Source organism: Urocitellus parryii, chromosome 2 (assembly GCF_045843805.1).
Source record: "Urocitellus parryii isolate mUroPar1 chromosome 2, mUroPar1.hap1, whole genome shotgun sequence".
NCBI classification, from domain to species: Eukaryota; Metazoa; Chordata; class Mammalia; order Rodentia; family Sciuridae; genus Urocitellus; species Urocitellus parryii.
Window position 1 is genome coordinate 96,637,950 of NC_135532.1, and position 22,491 is coordinate 96,660,440.

Sequence of the window (22,491 nt, forward strand, 5' to 3'; positions counted from 1 at the left end):
GCTGGTTTTATAACTGTATTTACTTTATGGAAATGTAGTTAGCTATACAATTGGGATTTATAAGATAAAAAGTTAATAAAATATTTATCAGAGGACCTTAATCCAAAGGAAGATTTGGGCAACATTTCTCATCAGTTAGATGATTCAAACAAGAGGAAGGTATATTATTTGCTGTCAAGAAGAGATTGTAAGATAGTAAGGCAAGTTTCCAAACCATAGAGAACAGCAAGAGGGAGCCTCATTTATTCATATGGCCAAATACTTACTTAATGCCATCTGTTCTAGAGGCTGGAAATTCAGTGACAAAGGTCTTGACCTCATGGAGTTAGCTTGACCCATCCTTAGTTCCTAAATAAAGGATTCCTAAGAAATTGACTTTTTTTATTCTGGAAGATTCCATCAAAAGTACAATGGAAACTGTTTTCTATTCCTTTGACTCTCTGGATCTGTTTCCCTTGGAAAGCCCCCTAACAACTATGAACATGAGTAAGGGTGGGCTGGGTTGAGGGAGACACATGAGGGTGTCTCTGTCAGAGTTTGTCACTAAGCGCAATGTCCACCACGTGTTTGAGATTGTCTGAAAGATGAAAATGTGATTCAGTGCATGGAGAGAGTGACTGTGGAACACGATGGGAGATGTGCAGGTAAGTGTGTGCCTAATGGGACTGAATACTGTGACTAACCTCAGTCTGCTTCCATGAATGAGTTTTTCCCAAGCTTCTCCATCCTTCCCCCAATGCCTCATAATATAACAGAAGTCAGCTGTCTCACCTGACGTTACTGCATTCTGTTTTCTGTGGTGAATTCATGGGGAAAGGTCTACCTAGAAGCAATTGGATTTAATCCAGGCTACAGACTGCATTTACTCAAAGGATTAGACCCTCAAAACCCTCCCAGAACATCTCTTCCTCTCACCACTGAGGGCTGTTGAGCACTATCTGTGCTAAAAATGCTCAGTAACTCAAAACCCACGGAGGCCCCCAGTATGATTGTGGACTCCCTTTCTCAAAAGATCTTTAAAAATAAAAGATATTCTCTTATGGAGGTAAGGCTTAGGTAGGGCTCTAGCCAAGAAGATGTGGTCCCTTTATACAATTCTATCAAGAACCAGTCATCATCAGAATTATTATTGGGGATGGGGGTTCACCCCTTGCTGAGGTCAGACTTATGTACACAGCAATTTGTCTTTGTAGACAAGTTGGTTCTCTGCCTTGCATACCTGGCAGACTCGTTACCTATGATCTGGTTCAATGGGTGTCCTCTATAAAACCTCCCCTGGCTCCTCTTCTCAATCTAGCGTTGAACATAATTTCCTCTGACTTCTCTATCCAAACGTTTAAAGCATATTTTAGTTTGCACATCTCACTGTCCTTGAGGACCCAAACTGTTCATTCCCATGTCAAGGAACAAGAAGGGTACTTGGCATATGGTTGGGATTCAATCACTGATTGTTGAGTGAACATCAATGATCAGATGATACTTTTAAAATGAGACTTTCAGAAAATGATGACTTTTTCCCAAAATACAACTAACCAGAAGCTGATTTAAGAAATGAGACATAAATGAAGGCATTTACCTTACCTTAAAAATCAGAAATATTCTCTTGGCTTGTTTCTTTATAAAAAACTCTGCCCTGTCTGATGGACTCAGGGTATTTTTTTAAAGTTGGTATAAAGTAACAGATGTGTAGGATAAGTATGTTTATAGACCTAATTGATGTACAACACAAGGACTATCTGTAATAAAATTGTACTATATTTGGAATTTATGTGAAATAAGTAGATTAATTGCTCTTGCCACACACAAAAAAAATGGGTAACTATATAAGATGATGAATGTTAACTTGCCTGAATATGGTAACCTTTTAAATACATATATATATATATATGTATCCTATAATATTGTGTTATATACCTTAAGTGTATACACAAATTTTATTTTTAAAGAGCTCTAAATAGAACAGATGAGTAGAGACTTGAATATCTTCCAAAGCCTTCATGAGAATTTTCCCTCTAAATGACCAGGAAGTTTTGCTGTTAAATAAAAGGAGAAAATTTAACTTATAGAATGTATGTAAATGAAACATCACAAATAACCACTTCAGGAAACAAAAGTCGCTTTAGACACAAAACATGTTATGATGTATTTCTTAATTTTCCTTTCTGAGTCAGGAAGCCGGCCCATTGTTAAGATGTTTTTGAAGTGTAACAGCTCAACCTGTGGGTTTCACTCCACAAGAGAAACATGGCTGCTGAGATCTGGGACTGATTGGGTGCCATCATTCTTGGCTTGTGCTTCTTACTGCTGGCCTGGCCCCCACAGCTCAGCTCAGCTTTGTCCCACTGAACAAGGAAAATGTTCACAGAACACTGACATGGAGATAGGAAAAAACGAGACTGTTCCATAATCATGTCTGAACCAGACAAAAACACAAATATTGTCCAAGCCAGAAAAACGTCCAAGCATCTCCCTATCTTGGTTAAGATAAATGAAATCTACTCCTTTTTTCCTTCAGCTTGGCCTGCTCTTCCCTCCTTGATAATATTTAAGAAGGTTCTCAATCACAGAAATGTCCTGGCTTCCTGACAATATCCAATCCAGAACAAAGCCACCCTTCCTTAAACCCTTCCTAAGAGACCTATCCCCAAACCAAATGCTCTCTAAGTCTCCCCCTAGGGGGTTCTTGCTCTGTGGCAATGAGCTATAACAAACAGGACTTATTCCACTGTAGGCATGTCCTTGGGGGTCTCTGGATGGACCATGCTCTAAGGTTATTGTTCACTTGAGTCCAAACTGGCTTCTCTGGGGTGCTGGAGTTTACATGATGCTATTAAACTCTGGAATAAACTCTACAAGTCTACTATTATTATAATATTTTGTTTTTCTGTCCCCTCTCAGTTGAATAGAACAGTTTAGAAATTCCCAAAGGAAATGACAAGGAATAATTTTATTTATGTATTGGTTTACTTATTTTAAGGAACAAGAAAAGGGAAGGAACAACTCAAATTTCTATTTCCTTACTCTCTGCACATAAGAGAAACAGCTGTACACATGGTGGAGCTCTGTGGGGCAGTGGTCTCACTTATTCCAGGGAAGCATTGTGTTTCCTAACATCCTTGACTCATCGCCATAATTTCTACCAGTTCTCTCCACACAAAGATTTCTCCACGGAGCTGTCACAATATTTTTCTTCCCACAAAGACTAACAGAGTGTTTTTTTCTTCTCAAGTTCTTCATGTGTTGTATAATGTGACAGGTTATTAAATCAATTTCTCTCCCTCTCTTTAAATAAAGCAAAGCATCAAGCACAGCAATCCTTCAGAATTAAAGATGACAACCTAGAGATGTTTGAATTCATTCTTTTGCTCAAACACACACACAGTCTCAGCCCACATGGCCCATGCAAAAATCACACACACTGTATTTTAGGACATGAATTAGTTTGGTTTAAATTATGTTAGCGTTTTTATAATGTCACTGCTATATCAATCGTATGCTCATTAATATAAAGATGATTTTTAAAGGAGTAGGATAGAAATATGATTAGAATCACTTAAATGAACTTAAGTCATGTCCAACCAGGTATTTTAGTCATCTTTTTCACTGTGGGACTAAAAGGACTCGACCAGAACAACTGTAGAAGGGGAAAAGTTTATTTAAGGGCTCATCATTTCAGAGGTCTTAGTCCATAGAAGGCCAGCTCCATTCCTTGGGGCTCCACGTGAGGCAGAACATCATGGTGGATGGATTGTGGCAGAGGGAAGCAGCTCACTCGATGATCAGAAAGCAGAGAGAGAGACTCCACTCTCCAGACACAAATATATATCCCAAAGCCACACCCTCAAAGAACCATTTCCTCCAGCCACACCCACCAGCCTTCAGTTACCACTCAATTAATCCTCCAAACCTTCTTGCATAGTCTCCCATGTGAAATTTTGGGGGCTCTCTCTCTCTCTCTCTCTCTCTCTCTCTCTCTCTCTCTTTCTTCCAAGGATTGAAACTAAAGGCACTTAACCTCTGAGCAACATCCCCAGCCCTTTTATTATTATTATTTTCATTTTGAGATACGGTCTCACTAAATTGCACAAGATCTCAATAAGTGGCTGAGGCTGGCTTCAAATCTTCAATCTTATCTCAGCCTCCAGGGCCACTGGGATTATAGGTGAGTACCCCTGCACCCAGCAACACTGTTACTTCTTAAAATGTAAATCACTTCCCTGTCCCAAGCCTTCCAATGTCCTTGGAAGCATATATCATATATGGAGTAAAATCCAAAAACCCTAACATTGCCACAGACATGACCCTCCGCTGCCTCATCAAAATTATTTTTTTTCTTATTCTGGACTTCTTATTTCACTGCCCCCCCCAGCCACCCTGCCTCCCTGTTATGTTGTTGTTAGGATTAGAACACTTAACAGGAAATTTAACCTCTTAAGCTTTCAAGCCGACAATATGGTATTGTTAACTATAAGTGCAGGTTGCACACCAAATCTCTAGGATTTTGTGCATGGGCATCACTGAAATGTCATTCTTTAAATAGTCAAGCAAGTGCCTATGCTATGGCCTCTGTTTTTCCCTGTGTTGGAACACTCTTTCCCTGTGTCTAGATGGCTCAGTCCTTACCCTTTCAGCCTCCGGTACAAATATTATACCCCTTGGTCCATGAGCAACAATTTTAAACTATTCTCATCTCTCAGTCTGCACTTATCTCCCTGCTTCATTTCTCTTCATAGAACTTGCTATTATCTAGTAGATTATACACTTATTGCTTATTTTCTATCCTCCCCACTAGCAGAAAAGCTGAGACCCTGTTATTCCCCACTGTATTCCCAGCCCCTGCCCCCCGCAAAAGTGTCTGGCATCTAACAGGAATTCAGTAAGTGTTTTCCGAGTGAATCAAAGAGTGAACCATTTACACATGCCCTGTTAGTGGGCTGGTAGGTGAACTGTGGCTTACACACAGCACAAGCCACTTTGTGTCACTGAATTGGATAAATTCTTTATCAAAATTATAAGATGTTGTTGGAAATTTTTCAAGATAACAGATGGGGAATGGACCAAAAAAGGACCAAATATCTAAGAGAAGGAAATGATTGTGTTTGGACTTGGCATATACCACAGTCATGCTCTGGTCTCCAGGAAGGAGGCAGGACTTGGCACAGTGGGCACCAGCAGGAGAAGGTCCATGGTATGACCAAGGGATCTGGGATCTGAAGGAAGGATTTGAGAGACATTTTCCATCTACACTGCTCATGTGACTGGAAGGATTAATATTACATTGCTGAGTTGTTACCTCATCTCTAAACTGGAAATGGAAAATATAGTACTGACCTCAATAGGCTATTAGGAGAAATCAGTGAATAATAGATGTGGAAGGTTTACACAGATACTAGTTGCTTTTATTTCTTGTACTTTATTATGTCTAGTGATGAAAGCATATATACACGCTTTCTTAAAACTGGTTTTCAAAACCAAGAGAGATTTCAATTCATATTTCCTTCCTGTTAACTTCTTCAGGATATGCATTTCCTAAATTTAACATTCAGGGTAGAAAATATTTCTTTTCACAAATTCCTAGAATTGCATCTTTCAAAGTTTCAAGAGTTTCCTAAACAGGAGATTTAAATGTGCCTACATACCTCCTATTATACTTTTTTTAAAAAAAAAAAACCTTTATTTATTTATTTTTATGCAGTGCTGAGGCTTGAACCTAGTACTTCATATGTGCTAGGCAAGTGTTCTACCACTGAGCTACACCCCCCCCAGCCCTCTCCTACTGTCCTTAAAGTTAATCAAGGATCATGTGATAATGAGATGGGCTACTGAGCTAGCTAACTAATGTTTTCAGGTACAGTCCAGAGCGTAACTATGGAAAAAAGTAGACATTCTTGCTATGAAGAGCCAGGTATGAAGAGCCACTTTGAGACCGTCACATATGGAAGGCCACACATAGGTGCTCCAATAGAAAATCCTAGCCCTGCCTAAGTTGTGTGAAAGAAGAATGTGTTCAGAAAATTTAAAGCAGCCTTCAAGTCCTCCCAACTGAGTCTTTAGACATCTTGAAACAGGAATAAGCCAGCCCATCTGTGACCTGTCTGAAGTCCTGATACAGAAGCCGTGAGTTTAATTAAATGGTTGTTTCAAGCTGCCACATTTTGGGGGTGTTTGTTATATAATGGTAATAACTGCAATGAACAGGATGAGGCAGATCTTCAAGAGGGAAAGGCTAAAATAAGTTCTCTCAGTATATATCTCAGTTTCTCAGAAGTTGTTTTGAAAAGGCTAACATTGACCAAAGTAGGAGGAAAAGTTGTCAGATTTTCTTCTTTGATACCTAGTCCCCAAACTGTGATCTTTCAACAAAAACTAGTCTGCACACTCAAAAAGAAAATATCTAGGACTTAAATTCTCAGATGAGAGAAAGTGCTTGAAATATGGAGTATTTGAAAATAGACTATCCAAGATAGGGAGTTGAACATTTCTGAGCTTGAATCAAGATAAAATATTTAATTAGCCTATAAACTGACCCTGAGAACATCTGGAGCTTCCAGAAAGGAAGAATTTTCTTGTCACTTCTCTTCTAATTCTGCCAAACAGCAGGGGCTGATTTTGGCAGAGGTAAAAATGGGAAGGGGAGGTTATCAGCGTGGCCTCTCTGAGATTCCAAGTTTATAGATTAGAGAACACAGACAAGTGGAATGAACTTCCTCCAAATGTATCCATCTTCTTCAAAATGCAGAGAGGGATAAGGAGACTTAGATAACTCCCCACTAAGGGAACTGAAATAGATCAAAGTAGTTAAGTCAGAGACTTGGTAGAAACTTGGAAACCTATTCAATTTTCCTACTTAAGGTTCTTATATATTTTTTTCTTTTTCTTTTATTTGTTCTAGTTAGTTATAAATGACAGTAGAATGCATTTTGACACATCATATATAAGTGAAGTACAACTCTTCTAGTTGTACTTATGTAGAATGACATCGGTTGGATAATCATATATACACATAATAAGGTAATCATGTCTGATTCATTCTACATCTCACTCCAGTCAGAATGGCAATTATGAAAAATACAAGTAATAAGGATGGGGGATGGGGATATAACTCAGTTGGTAAAGTGCTTGCCTCGGGTGTATAAGGCCCTCGGTTCAATCCCCAGCACCACACACACACACACACACACACACACACACACACATACACACACACAAAGCAAGCAATAATAAATGTTGGCAAAGATGTGTGGGAAAAGGTACATTCATACATTGCTGGTGGGACTGAAAATTGGTGCAAGCATTAAAGTTCTATTTTAAATAGACAAGTAGAACTATGAATGCTTGAACCGGGCAACAGACTAAAAACTTGCCTCAGGCACTAAATACACAATTGTAGCATTATATAAAAACTTGTTCCGTATCTGAGTAATAAGTAATCTGCAACCACATTAGTTTTGTGTATACTTATTTTTTTCTTAATTTTTATTTGTTCTTTTTAGTCATATATATATATTATCTATATAATATATATATAACTTTTCCTTTAAACATAACAGCATTCAACATTTTTTAAGTGCTTATTATATGTCGGGTGTAATGTTAAATAATTATTAAGCATCATCTCATTTCATCCTCATAATAAAGCATGAAACAGTTGTTGTTTTTTTTTTGTTATCTTTATAGATGGTGAAAATGCAAAGGGAAATTCAGGCATTTGCATAACCTCATACAGATAAACCCAAATAGTCTGATTCCAGAGCCTAGACCATCAGCCACTTCATCATCCTGCCAGCCAACCATTCAATCTTCCAACCACTTATAGATGAGGTGGTATAAGAGTCTCAGAGATGATAAGTGACTCTCTCTAGTCACATAGTTAACCCATGGTGAACCTCTGATCAAGCTAACTCAAGATCTAACCTCAACTAACCTCAGATCAAGCCAGGCTGCTCTGATAAACTTCCTAAACTGATTGGCAGAATAATTTCAGATTGAATTGAAATCCAGCATGCCCTATCACACAAAGTTTTGTCTGATTATGAGATGAACTGTCTCGGTTTTATTTCTCTTCTTATAGTATTCTTTCTCTAGGTTCTCAAATATTCCTTTAGTGGAACTGTATTTTCCCCTTTAATCCCAAATTATACATAGAACCCCCAACATGCTTAAGAAAATGATACTTGATTAATATAACTTTGGATTTCTATCACTTACTATCATGTCAATCAATCAGAATAATCTGAGAACAAATGGTTTCCAATGTGTTGATATCTAAGCACATCTCCAGTTAGTTGATCTTTGACAAGGATGCCAAGAACACACAATAGGGACAGAATAATCTCTTCAACAAATGCTGTCGGGGAAACTGGATATCCACAAGCAGAAGAATAAAACCAGGACCTTATTTCACAGCATAACAAAAACCTCATAATAGATTAAAGACTTAAATATAAGACCTGAAAGTCTAAAATGACTAGAAGAAAACATAGGAGCATTGATCTGGGCAATGAAATTTTGAATATGACACCAAAAACCAAAAGCAAACAAAGCAAAACCAGACAAGTGGGCTTGTATCAAACGAAAAACTTTTGAAACAAGAAAAGAAAAAGAGTGCAAAGGCAAACTTACAGAATTGGAGAAAGTATTTATAAAACATACCTGACAAAAAATGAATTTCCAAAATACATTATGGACTTCTAAATTCGGTAGCAAGAAACATAAAAACAAAAGATCAAACCAAATAATAACCTGATTTCTAAAAATAGGCAAAGTACCTGAATCGACAGTTTTCCAAAAAAGATAAAAGACTGGCCAACAAGAACATGAGAAGATATTCAGCATCACTAACTATCAGGGAAACACAAATCAAAACCATAATGAGGTATTGCCTAATACTTGTTGGGATGACTACTATAAAAAATTAAAAATAAAGACATTGCACACTGTTGGTGGGATTGTAAAACACTGTGGTCACTATGGGAAAAAAGTACTGGAGAATCCTTGAAAATTAAAAATAGAGCTATCCAAGACTCCTGCAATTCCACGTCCAGGTATATACTCAGAAGAAGTGAAATCAGGATCTAGAAGAAATATTGACACTCAGATGTTCACTGCAATATTTTTTTACAAGAACCAAGTAAGAATAACCTAAATGTCCATTGACAGATGCATGAATTTTAAAAATGAGATATAAACATACAGCCTTATAAAGGAAACACCTTTCAACATTTGTAGCCTGGAAGGTATTAGGGACATTATGTTGAGGGAAGTCAATGACAAGAGAATAACTGATCACTGCATGACTACTCTTATGTGAGGATCTCAAACAGTCAAAAGTGGACAATAAAATAATAGTAATCATGGGGTGGGAGAAGAGGAAATAGGGAGCCGTTGTTCAATGAATATAAAGTTAGTTGTACAAAACCAAGTAAGTTCCAGAGATGTGCTGTGCCATGCAGTACCTTTAGTTACCAATAAGGTAATTTGTATTGAAAATTTTGAACTGCAGTAAACCCTGAGTGTCAATATTTCTTTTAGATCCTAATTTTACTTCTTTTGAATGTATACCTGGAAGTGGAATTATTGGACCATTGAGAGGGTAGATCTCATATTAAGAGTTCTTACCACAACAAACAAAACCAACCAACGGTACATGAAGAAACATGGAGTTGATGGCTATAATTACTACTTGGACTTTGTTTAACAATTATATCTTAGTAAAGCTGGGGGTGAAAGAAATTTAAGTATGTGTGTTTTTTTCTGTTACAAATTTTAAGAACTAAAATATATTTTAGGAAATATTCTCTCTTAATTGGGAGAGTGATTTCACAGGTGCACACATTTGTCAAAACTATCAACATTTAGAATGGGTGCATTTGATGTGTTTTCTATGTAAGTTATATCACTAAAGTGTATAAAGATCAAACAATTCCATTTGTATGTATACTTATATTTCAAACAAATATTTGTACCATCTCTGAAGTAACAAAGCTTTCTCAAGAACACCACTGGGAAATGATGACGTTTAAGCAAGGCTTCTGGTGATTTAAAATGGAAAGCTGAGAATTGTCTGTGTCCTGAAGTTCAAATGAAGACAGTGAAGAATTTCAATTTTCATCCCAGGAATTTCAATGGCTAAATGATTACCAAATTCCAGAGAGTCAACAATGAAACTTTGCAACCCCATGAACAGTCGGTTGGTTTTGAAGAAGACAAAGACAAAAACCAAGTGAACAGCAGCTGAGTTTCAGCTAAGAATTGACTGGTTTCCATGTGGCCTCAAAGGAGAGAAGCAAGGAGGAGGATAAACTCAATAAACTCAACCACAGGGCCTCTTTCTCTCCAAAACTGACCTCAGGTACAGGGCTCTGTGTCTCACTCTCTTCAAAGGAAAAAGAAAGAGAGAGGTTGAGAGAAGAGGAACATGTATAAGTTAAGATAAAAAAAAATTAAGATAGAAAATTAAAGCTCATAGAACCTGGTTAGGAGATACTCCACCGTCATCATCCTTGAGTGGCAGGAAATGGCCTTCAAACATCCTCTTACAATCTGTTGAACACAGTCATAATTGCTATATGCACAATACAAACTCTTAAAGCTCTTTTAAATGACATTTCTTGCCCCGGGCACTAATAATCCCAATTTCATGAAAGCAATAAATCCAGCAGGATAAATGCATTCTGTAATATAACAGGCTGGTCCTTGACAGTCCAAGTGTCTCTGGAGGTGAACAGAGAGATGTGGACCAGGGAAGTGTCATCTACCTAACCACTAGACTACAAGCATCCTCCACAGTGCCAGGCACCATGGTGGACATTGAGTTGCAACACTGATAATGTTTTCACAGCTTTGCTATCCCAGGATTTACTTCCCCAATTTTGACCTCCTGATCCATTTCCACTCTTCTGCCACTAGCCATGGGATTCTTACTCATCTTAGTCCTCAGAAAAGTTGGGGACTGAACAACATGTCTTCAAAAATATAACATGAGCAATAATATGTTCAAACTCTTACTGAGCACTTTCTAAACATGCTACATATATTAACTTGATCCTAATCAGGTAACTTTATTATACCCCTTTTACAGATGAGGGAAATGAGGCTCAGACAAGTCTGATTCATATACCTGTTCACACAGCTAATAATGGTTTGGTACCATCTGGTGCCACATTTTAAGGAGCAAGCATGGGTGCCTTACCTGATTTTGCTACCTTAAGATCAGGGGCCTTTACCATCAACACTGAGATCTTCACCTAGTTTTCTTAAGAAATTAAAAATAGCTTTTCTGTACAAAATATTCAGGAATCCTCAATCTAAAATCCATGGCTAGGAAAATGAATTTATTTTTAACTTTAGGAAAGAGGAGGAAGCATTCCAAAGATAGGTTCTCTATGAGAGAGGCCAACTCCCTAAAGGGCAGAAATAACAACACCATCTACTGCAGATCAACATTTAGTGCATGATTTAGATAAGGACAATGACAAAAAAAAGCAACAATTATAGGAGAAGAAAACATGTTACTTTCTGAAGCTAGGGGTACTTGGGTTATTATATCTCCACAAAGAAGAAGATGAGAGGGTACACTGTTGTGTAGCTAATGTGGTCACTGGAGACACATATATCTGAGTTCAAATTCTAATATACTTTTAATCTTGTGACCTTGAACGTGTGCTTTTTCTGTGTCAGTTTTCCCACCTGTAAAATGGGCAACCACAGTCTATCATATAACACTCTCATAAGGATTACATGGATATGCATGGAAAGACTTAACACATGGTGCACAGCAAACACCAAGTTAACGGTACTCGTTATTCTCAGGGGAGGGCAGCTAAGGCTTGTGAGAGCACAGTTTCTGGAGTCAGTCTGAGCTCAATTAGTCATAGTTCCTCTACTTGCTAATTGTGTGACTTTCAAGCAAGTTGCTTAACTCTTCTGGGACTCTGTACTATCCCTAATTTTTATTTGTCAGTTGTACTTCCATAAAGATGGGAAAAATAAAATACAGAGAGAGCCCAATTTGTGAGGTTGCTTTGATTATAAAATATGATCATATAAATAAAATGTTTAGGAAAGTCCCTGATATATTGTATAAATAAATATTCTCAATATATCTAAGAGATATCTATTAATTATTTATTATGAATAAATCACCACAATCATTAATTTAAAAAGATAAAGCAGACTGAAATCACCAACAAAAAAAAAATGATTCTTCTTAAGGAGGTAATTATTCATAGGGAGTCCAGTTAAACATTACAGGCACCCTCTGAGACATCAAAATGTTTCAAGGTAGAGAAAGAGGCCTTCTAGTTCTTTCCTCAACCTCTAATTCCATCATTAAAATGAACAGCATGGGCCTGTAACTATATCAAGAGACACTACGAAACCTCTTGGTGACCAACACTTACTCAAATGCCCAGAATTCAGTTTTCCAGTTCTTTGGGTTAAGGAGGCAGGGAAGCCAAGTCTCTCTCTTCAGGAGACCAGACATCATCCTTTCAGCTGATAAGATTCTCTTCAGAATAGAAAAGAGAACTGACAACCAACCCCCTATTGTGAGATTCCATTTTCAGGTATCATGACGTTAACAATTTTGAGGTTTTAATTATAAGATACTTAATTATAAGATATCCATATAAGATATCCATATTAAAATCTTTTTTCCCCTATGTCCAAGTATATCACTTACAAGACAGAACATCATGGATCTGTCAGTCTCTGATCACAGGAACATGACCTCAGGCCACGGGAGGAAAGATCCTTTCTCTTTCCTTCCTGACTTCCTTGTTTTCTATTCATTGCTCAGGGTAAGAATTCTATTATCACTAAAAATAACTTTCTTTTACATTTTTTAAAAAGAAGAAATTATTCTTATTAAGGATGTGTTAAGGTAGAGGTGGAAAGCAACATCAAAGTCTTCCCAAATGGGAGTTTGATGTAAAACCACAGTAGAAACTTTGTGAACAACTGAAGAAAACTGTTGTTGTTGTTGTTGTTGTTGTTTTAATCATCTGTCATGCTAAGTGTTAGCCATCAAAAACATTGCAGGTCAACAAAGTGTGAACAGAAAATCTTTTGAGAAAGGAGTTTGTTTGTGATATCCAGAGGGAATGCTTTAATTGACTTAATTTTCATTTTTCAGCATTCATCTGTGTCCACAACTGAGAGGTTAACTGTGTTTCAGAGACTTGGCCAGAGGGGTGTAGGAGAGTATGCTAAACCCAATGCCTCCAGGGCCCACCGGAGTGCAGAAATGAGTGATGTGGGCTGCCTAGTGGGAACACAGAGACAAACCCCTTATTCTCCTAAAGAGGGAAGCAGATAATGAATGCCAGCTCATTGTTGCCAAAGGAGTAAAGGTCTCAGGTGGCCAGATTTTTTGGCTACTGAAAGAAACCAGAAATCTAGAGTTTTGTGAAAAAAAAAAAAAAAACACACTTGGATTTTTAAGTGTTGGCAATCAATTCAAAACTTGTTAGACACACACAATGAAAAGCCAGATGAAATTTGCTACAGGCCAGAGAGAGAGGCCACCAGCTTCAAGTTTGCAGCCTCTGGTAAACAGGGTGTGGGTTTTGTAATCAACTGGAGTCCAGCTTTACTGCTGACTAGTTATGTGACTGGGGTAATTTATTAATTCAGCCTAAGCTTTGGTTTCCTTCCTTACTAAGTAAAGCCTACACTGCAGAGTATTTATGATGATTAGAACAAATACATAGGAAAAATATATGTATAGAATGATTAATTGGCATGAACACTGATTACTTAAAAGTCATTGCATTAGTATTTATATTGCCTATGCCATTTTTTTTTTTTTTGTAAAAATTCTTGGCTTTGGAGCAATGGAAAATTTGAGTATCTGTAGTACAGGTAAAACTACTCTTTTGGGTTCTGCCACCCCATGGACACATACTTTCTCTTCTGTCCTGCCAACAAGGATGCTAGGTCACATAGCAACCAAACACTACATCTGGATAGGTGGAACAGGGTGGGAGGAAAGTGGGTGGACAGTAGTGAAGATAGGGAAGAGTGGTTGATTTTTATCTCCAACCCACATAAAGGTAGCCTAGGCACACTTAAGCTGGTCAACCCACCTACATTCAGGGAGAGGAAGAGATTTAAAGCAAGATCTTGTTTTCAGCTCTTTCTCAAGGACTGTTGGGCCCTCTGGCCCTCTGTCTTTAAGATGGAGTGTACACTGCATTTTCCTTAAGAAAACAAGCCAGGCTTTGTACTATAGTGTTCAATATGTGCTATGGTTGCTTTCAATGTCTGTGCTGTCTTTGTTCAGGGCTGTTACGAGCAGAAAAAAAATGTAGGTAGACTCTGTGAGTATGACGTGCTCTATGGATATACTATTATCATAAACAATAATCATCTTTATCAGAACCCATTGATAATGGATGTGTTACACATGATCACACTAATTATTCACCAAAGCCCATGATTCATCAAAACTTGTTTTCACATGGAATTGATCCAAAGGTAATTAGTTCTCAGAATTACTTAGAGCTTCCTACGAAGGAGCTCAATAATTGAGTATTAAAATTAAGTGAGAAAAAAAAATGGAATTAATGGCAATTGGAACAACATCCTAAAAGTCCAGAGTGTAATTTGAATTTTCCCAATGAGGACAAGTACTCTGCCATTCACAGGCTGTGCCAAGGGCCACAAATCCTGAGCTTGGCTCTGCTGCATGGAGGATATCCAACCATGGCTGGTGAACTGAATGAAAGTCTTTAGTTTACAACTGTCTTTTCCTTTTGAACCTATGAACCCCTCTTGGTTAAGATACTTAGTTCCAGGACTTAATGAACTTTCTACTTCTCACTGGAAAATAAAAAGCATTCTAAATGACCATTATGCTTAACTATCACCATAGACTGTCATCATTATATAGCAAGCAGTGGGTACAGGGGAGAATTTGAAAATTGGGTATGATCCTAAGTTAGGGAAATTAAAGAGTAGGTCTGAAACTTTCAGTTTGGAATATATTTCTACACTGCAAGTTTTTTGTCCTGTCTGTAAAAAATTATGGCCATCACTAAAGATTTAATGGAAGTTTTCACCCAATAAAAATATCATCCATTTTCCATATTCTGGAAGGAAAAGAAAAGCATCTTCTCTGAATTTTGGATCCTTAGACATAAACATATGCTGATCTGCTGATCTGGAAAGAGCAACCATGTACTGTCTTTCATAACAATCGATTTCCAAAAGTTCAAACACACACTGACTCTCCTTGACCCTTAATACTATTAATAGCACAAACAGTCAGATCACGAGTCCAATCAATGTGTTCTCCTCCTGTGGGAAGCCAGCTGAAGGTGGCTATCACCACTACAGTAGTGACGTGAGTTATACACCAGGACATCAGAAGGCCCTGTCTCTGCTGGAATTCCACTAGGAAAAATACAGTCCAGCAAGTAACAAAAAAGAGATGTCAATTTTTAGCAGAATCTTCCCCAGAAAAATATAAGCTGTAAAATTAAGAGGTAACATTTTTTACAAAATGTTTACATGGTGACATTTTTACAAATTCTTTTCCCTTCTTCTCTCTAACCGAGTCAAATGCCTGCTTCTTTTACCAAAGATGCTCTGGAATCACACTAGCTATTTAAATTTATAAATTGATTTAAAGAAACGAATTAAAATTAAATGATGAAGAATTTAGCTTGGGGCTAGGGATGTGGCTCAAGCGGTATCGCGCTCGCCTGGCATGCATGCAGCACAGGTTCGATCCTCAGCACCACATACAAAGATGTTGTGTCCACCGAGAACTAAAATATATATATATATATAAATTTAAAAAAAAAAGAATTTAGCTTTTTAGTTACACTAGCCACCTCTCAAGTGCTCAGTTACCACCTGTGGTTAGTTTCTTCCTTATTGGACAGCACAGGTCTAGAGCATGTCCACCCACTGTGGAGAGTTCTATTGGACAGTGCTCATCTAGACAGAGCCTTTCTTTGGCAAAACTTTAAAATTCTCCCCAAAACATAAAATCATCCGGTGTTTCCCTCTCTCACCCTGACACCCCTCAAGGATGGCTTTCTTCCTCAAATCCGTTTAGTCTCTCCATTGTTTCATTTTTCCTCATTTAGTCAATTCCCAGATTCCCCATAACAAGGTTACTGAGGAAACTGATATAGACATATGCATTCTCTTAGGTAAGGATTTTTCTCAACTCTTTGATTTTTTTATATAGAAAATCTCTCTAGAGATCACTGGGAGGAGCTATTATCAATAAGCATACTTTAGGTAAAAAAGAAAAAAGAAAGAAAGAAAGAACGTCTCTCTAGAAATCCAAATGTTTTCTAAGAGGTCTGTGCAGAATAATGCACACATCAATAAATCCAGTCCCTGCCCGCTGTGAATCATGGTAGCCACATGGTTTAAACAGAGTGGCCTGGGCTTCTCACTTCTAGCATAGGTGTGGGGAGGTAAAAATTACTCACTGAGCTTGCATCAAAAAGTAGGTGTTGTCACTAAATAGAAATGCACTGATGACTCAAATATGCACTGATGACTCCAAATTACAGTGAGTTGTTAGGGGATTCATGTGTTGGTCATTTAGCTTTTTAACTCTCAAATGCATTCTACATCCTTTTCCTGCAAACGTTGCCAACTTGCTGCCAGCCAAGTTTGCCCAATGGAAGACACTTATGGGAGATGAGAGAGCAGGGAAATGAGAGATGCCCAAGTAGCCCCACTTGCCTTCGAGGCATTTTCAACCCTATCAGCTTCTTTTCTATCTTTCTCCCTCCCAAGGATCCAGCTTCTGCTAGACGACTAGCTGTTGGGTTCAGGTATGACCAACCCCTCATTTTGCGCCTCTTGTCCAGAAGTGTGCTGGTACATCTTTAACAACAGGCTCCCTGTGAGCGGGAAATGAAGGACTGACTGAAATGTTTGACAATACCTGTGGTATACGTATACCCTGGCTTGCAAAATTCCTGAATATGTAAAAATGGATCTCAGGAGACTTTAGGAGCTGGCTCCAGTATAATTACTGATTCTCCCCTAAACAAAATAATGGCTTCCTGTTTTAAGTTTCAACTCTTGTTGCTAGTTGCCTGAATTAAATTCTTTCTAAGAGATACCAGTTATAGGCTCTGTTTTCCTGACTAACTGAACATACATCCTTAAGAGAATAAAAATTACTAGGAAAGTTTTTTCTCAAAGTATCAGAATATAAATCAGCCATATGACAAGAGTATGTGGAAAATTAAGCTGATGTTACAGATTAAAAAGAATAAGACTTCCTACACAAAGGAAGCAGTGAACCATTTTACATTTTAGAATAAGTTTCTATTTTATTGTGAAATTTTTGGATGGGTAGTTGCGTGTAGATCATACTTTGGGTAATGCTGAAATAGGGTACTTAGAAAAAACAATTTGGCGATGTGTATCAAAAGCCTTAAAGGTGTTCTATCTTTTATCCTACCAGTTGTACTTTGATAGAATCTCTTGTAGGAACTCGTCCAAAAAGAAGGGAAAAGTCTTATGCACAAAGATGTTCACAGCAGTATTAGTGAAAATCAGATATTTTTTAAAGCAATTTTTTAAAGTGAAAAATAGGAAAATAAGTCAATATGTGTAATGGAATACTATGAACTTTAAGCTTTACAATTATAAATATTGTACTAATATATAAAACACATATATTATTAGAAATAAAAGAAGGAAAGAAAATTTTATATGCAAAAGAATCATAGGATAATATATATGTTGGAAGGAAAAAACTGAAAAGTAACGGTCAAATTACGTAGTAAAGAAAGCATTAGAAGACAAATTACTTTCCCTAATGTTCAAAGAGTGACCTTTTTTCTATTGTGAGCATTGCATTTAGTTTTGTTAAATTAAAATTAAAAAACAATATCCACCAACAAAGTCAATGAGAATACTTAGAAGGGGAAATAGATATTACATATTAAGATACCTTGTGGATTCTGCTTTTGTTTAAAATATAAACCAGGATAAGCCTGGAGTTATATTAAGATTAAAAATCTGCCTGTCATTGATTCTGCATGCACATTGCCTCCTTACCTGAATTTCATTTGCTCACCAACAGCTATCAAAACTCACTTTCAGAGATGTGGCTGATATGTATAGATAAATGTGCTGCCTCTTGAGTGGAGTGTTTTGATCCTTCTTTCTATCATAGTTAGAGTGACCCTTATAAGCAGGGGAGAGACGTATTGAAGGCTTGAAGAGCTGTTCCCGAGGGATCCATCTACTCTGGCTCTGCTCAGAATGGTTCAAACCCCTTATCCAAACTCCACAGAGTGCTTGGTTTCCTGAGGAAGGGTAACAAGAGTCCTCTGCTATACCCTCTTCCCCTGATTGCCCCATCTATCTCAGACCAGATCCTTAAAACCACTGCTGATTTAAACCAAGTACCTAGAGGCAACATCCAATGTGTTTAAATACACAAATGAAACCCAACAGAAGAACTGAACCTGCAATATTGCCACACAAACCATCAAAGACTAAACACCATAAGCACAAAATAATAAAAATATGACTTCTTGAAACTCAACTTCCAGGGCTTAAATATTAGGTTTTCCACTTAGAAGCAGAATGGTCTTGAGCAAATCCTTAATCTTTCTCTCAGTTTTCTCATCTGTAAACTGTGGAAAAATATCTTACAGGATTGTTGTGAGGACTAAATCACACATACAACATTTAGAAAAATTACAGGTACTTGATAAGCATTTGACAACATTTAATGAATATTATTTTAAAATTTCTACTCTAAAAAAGAAATATTGTGTGATGTGTCCTAGGTGGGGCAGTCCTTCCTGCTCTTCCCCAGAGCCACCAGGTCTATATAAGCATTAATCAGAGAAGCATCCACCGAATACAGCACAGTTGATAGAACCCCACTGCATTTCCCATAGCTTTTGTCCATTGGGTCCTGTTGGGTTGGAATCTACATAGCCAAAAAAAAAAAAAAACTTACCAAAATAAACTGGAAATAAGATACCAAGTCATCTCTTGACAATTTGGGAGCCCATTATAATACCCTGGCATTCACACCATTACCCAAGTAAGCTGTTCAGCACAAGCACAGCAAGGAGTGTGTATTAAGACATACTCTGACTGGGTATCCTACTGGTGAGTCTTTGAGATTGTCTGAACGTGATCTTCCCACCTTCCAAAGCCAGTTAAAACTGCTGGCTAGTGGCATGAATTTGTAGGCACCCAGCTCCCACTTCTGCCACCCAAATCTCTCTACTCATGATTTCCATAGGTAGTATTCCTCTCTCCCCATTTCCCCAAAACTGAGCCCTAACAACCCTTAGGGCTTAGAAGGAATCACTCCTTCAGTCCTAAGAATGGTCCTAAGGACCATCACCATTTTTGAGTTTCCATATGGCTCTCATGAATGCCTGGTTTTAGATCAGCAATCCTCTTTAGAACTTACGTTTCTCCATAGACCTGATTCATCCTCATAGGTCCCCTCCTGCTATCCTTCTTATGCTAGATCAGAGGACTAAGCACTGGTCTTGGTCATTAGTCTTCATCCTTAACAGCTACCCCTGGACAGCAAGTGCTCCAGCCTAGATCTCGGGACCAGAGCTTGTCCCCTGTCCCAACTGCAGATTAGTAACAAGGACTGACCTGCTCATTACCAGTCCTCCTAGTTCCCTCTCTCAATTCAGGTCCTACAGAAAAACCAAACCAAGCCAAACACAACCATTTACTGTGCTAATTTCATCTGAGTAGTCATTTCTCTACCAATGCCCCGAATTTGTTTCCTCAGAGCTACCATTCCCAGAATTATAATTAAATCTAATCTAAATTCTGCCTTGGCCACAAGCCTTTATCTCTGAAACCAATTTTTAGAACATCAACTTTCTCATCCTAGCCCAGTCGGGGGGCTGTTTCTGACCCACCAGCTGCCAATGACCAGTTTGCCAACGACTAGGCCCAAGACAAAGAATGTTATATCTTGATAATTGGTGGAACACTCTAAAAGTATTAGGTTCACGACTTAAGGGTGAATGTCCCAAATATCCACACTATCAAAACAGCTACATCAAAACATCATGATATAAACAGAAACAAAATTGTTTTCATTTGTAAGAATTTTTCCCTCTTATCAAAATACACAACTTTGAGACAGAAAATGTCAAAAAAAAATTGCTTTGAGTCAATCATCCAAGCTGTTTCTGTTTGGTTGGACACGCCTACCTCAAACCACTGCCCATGGCTCTGCATCTTGAGGATGACACAGGGGTCTGGTTTGGAAAGAGCATCTCTGTCGGAAATGCCTTTGCACGCCACACGCAGCTCCACTTTGGTCAGGCAGGGGCTGTTAAAGATTCCCAGCGTGTTGGCTGCTGACTCATAAATGTTGCTCATCTTCTTCATCCTGTTTCGGGCAAGAAAAAAGAAGAAAAAGTGTATGTGCCAATCACTGCTATGTTTACAGAGAAGAAAGCCTCCCTATCGCCATTTAGAAAATTTTCAACACACAGTTTTAAGGACTGAAGGTATTTATTATCTCACTTTCCAAAGGAGTGGCACAGTGTCAGTGAAACAAAAAAAAAAAAAAAAACAAAAAAAAAAAACAAGTAAACCCAAAAAATAAAACTCAGATGAGGGCACACTTGGCTAAGGACCCTATTTTCCTGAACGATTTGCATAGATTTGCATAGTAAAATTTTCAGTGTGTGATATAAAATTAATGAATTCGTGCAATAGACTTCGAACTATAATACAATTCTATATTAAGTCGATGGCTTATATGAAATTTTACAGATCTGTCGGCTAATTGATTTAATCAAGTTTTTATGACTCCCTAAAAATTCAACTCTCTTCCTATGTGATAAAACAGAGAAGCATATTGTCTTACCTGAAAAAAAAAAGAAAACAGTTCAAATTTCCTACCCCTAACTCTTGGCATACCTTGTCAGGAAGCCCTCAGCGTGCCAGACGCAAGAGAGGTCCCACATTTGATTTCCCATCCCAAGTGCCTAACTTCATTCTCACCTCTCCCTTTAAGGTTCTAACTTGACACATCAGGACTCAGAATCAGAAGGGAGCAATAAGGTGAGACGAAAAAACTTGAAGACTCTGATTCTGAACTTGGAAGCAGCAGCCACAGATAAACACTGGAGGCTCCCTGCCCACCTCACATGATACAATTTACAATAACATTTGGCTTATCTAAGGCCTGACAGGGCCACAGGGATCCACCAGAGTTCACGAATGCTGTCCTCCTCTCCCAAGAGAACAAGACCTGTAAGAAAATTGGAAGGACCCCTCAGGAGTAAAATTCAATATCCTTCTCCTGAAATTCTATATCTGTGTAGATTCATTAGGAAAATCATCAGTGACTTTCTCAACCTCACACCGCATTTGTTTTAGTGAGCCTTTGTGTTGCTGTGACCAAAATACCTGAAAGAACAACTTAGAGAGGAGAAAATTTATTTGGGGCTTGGAGTTTCAGAGGTCTCCATCTACAGATGTCGGACTCCTTTGCTTGGAGCCCATGGTGAAGCAGGGCACTACAGAGGAAAGGCCCAGTGTTGGAAAACTGCTTAGCTCTTGGGCGACAGGGGTCAGAAAATGTGTGTGTGTTGGGGGTGTGGGGCAGACACAGGGAAGATGCATCATTTCAGGGCAAGCCTTCAGTGACCCACCTCCTCCAGTCTGCTCCACTTGCCTAGGGTAACCACCTAGCCATTTAAATTTGGCCAGACTGATTATTTTACAGCTCTCCCAATCTAATCACTTTACCTAGGAACATCCCAGCATTGACACAGGAGCTTTGGGGGGAAATACCTCATATCCCAATCATAACAACATTTGTGGTTTAGAGACTAATTATTTTGTCTAAAGGCTATATATGACAAACCCAAAGCCAACATCATGGTGAATGGGGGAAAAACTGAAAGCCTTTCCTTCAAAATCTGGAACAAGACAAGGATGCCCATTCTCACTACTCTTATTCAATATAGTTTTGAAAATTTTAGTCAGAGCAATTAGGTAAGAGGAAATAAAAGGAAGAAGTTGAATTATCAGTTTATGGATGATATAATCCTTAGTTAGAAGATTCAGAAAGCTCCACTAGAAGACTACTGTAGCTAATAAACAAAATTGCAAGTTACAAAATTAAGAAACAAAGATCAATAGCTTTTCTACACCAATAATGAATTTGCTAAGAAAGAAATAAGGGGGGAAAACTAGGAATAAATCTAACCAAGGAAGCAAAAGACTGTTCAAAGAAAACTGTAGAACACTGAAGAAAGAAGTTGACAGAAAGACATCCCATGTTCATGGATAAGCAGAATTATCTTGTTAAAATGGCTATACTAAAAAAGCAAGATAGAGAGTCGGTGCAATTCCCATCAAAAATATCAATGACGTATCTCATAGAACTTGAAAAAACAGTCCTAAAATCCATTTGGAGGAATTAAAGACCCAGAATAGTCAAAGAAATTCTAAGCCAAAAAAGCAAGGCTGAAGGTATCACAATACCTGACT

At 38.0% G+C, this 22,491-nt stretch overlaps 1 protein-coding gene across 1 annotated transcript in view; it reads right to left on the reverse strand.

Annotated features, from left to right (window-relative positions):
• Positions 1–22,491, reverse strand: part of Cpne4 (copine 4) — a 345,688-nt gene that overhangs the window by 317,910 nt on the left and 5,287 nt on the right. Inside the window, exon 2 of the mRNA XM_077793585.1 lies at positions 20,194–20,374. Within this exon, the coding sequence (XP_077649711.1) occupies positions 20,194–20,374 (181 nt within the window). The remainder of the gene's footprint in view (positions 1–20,193; positions 20,375–22,491) is intronic.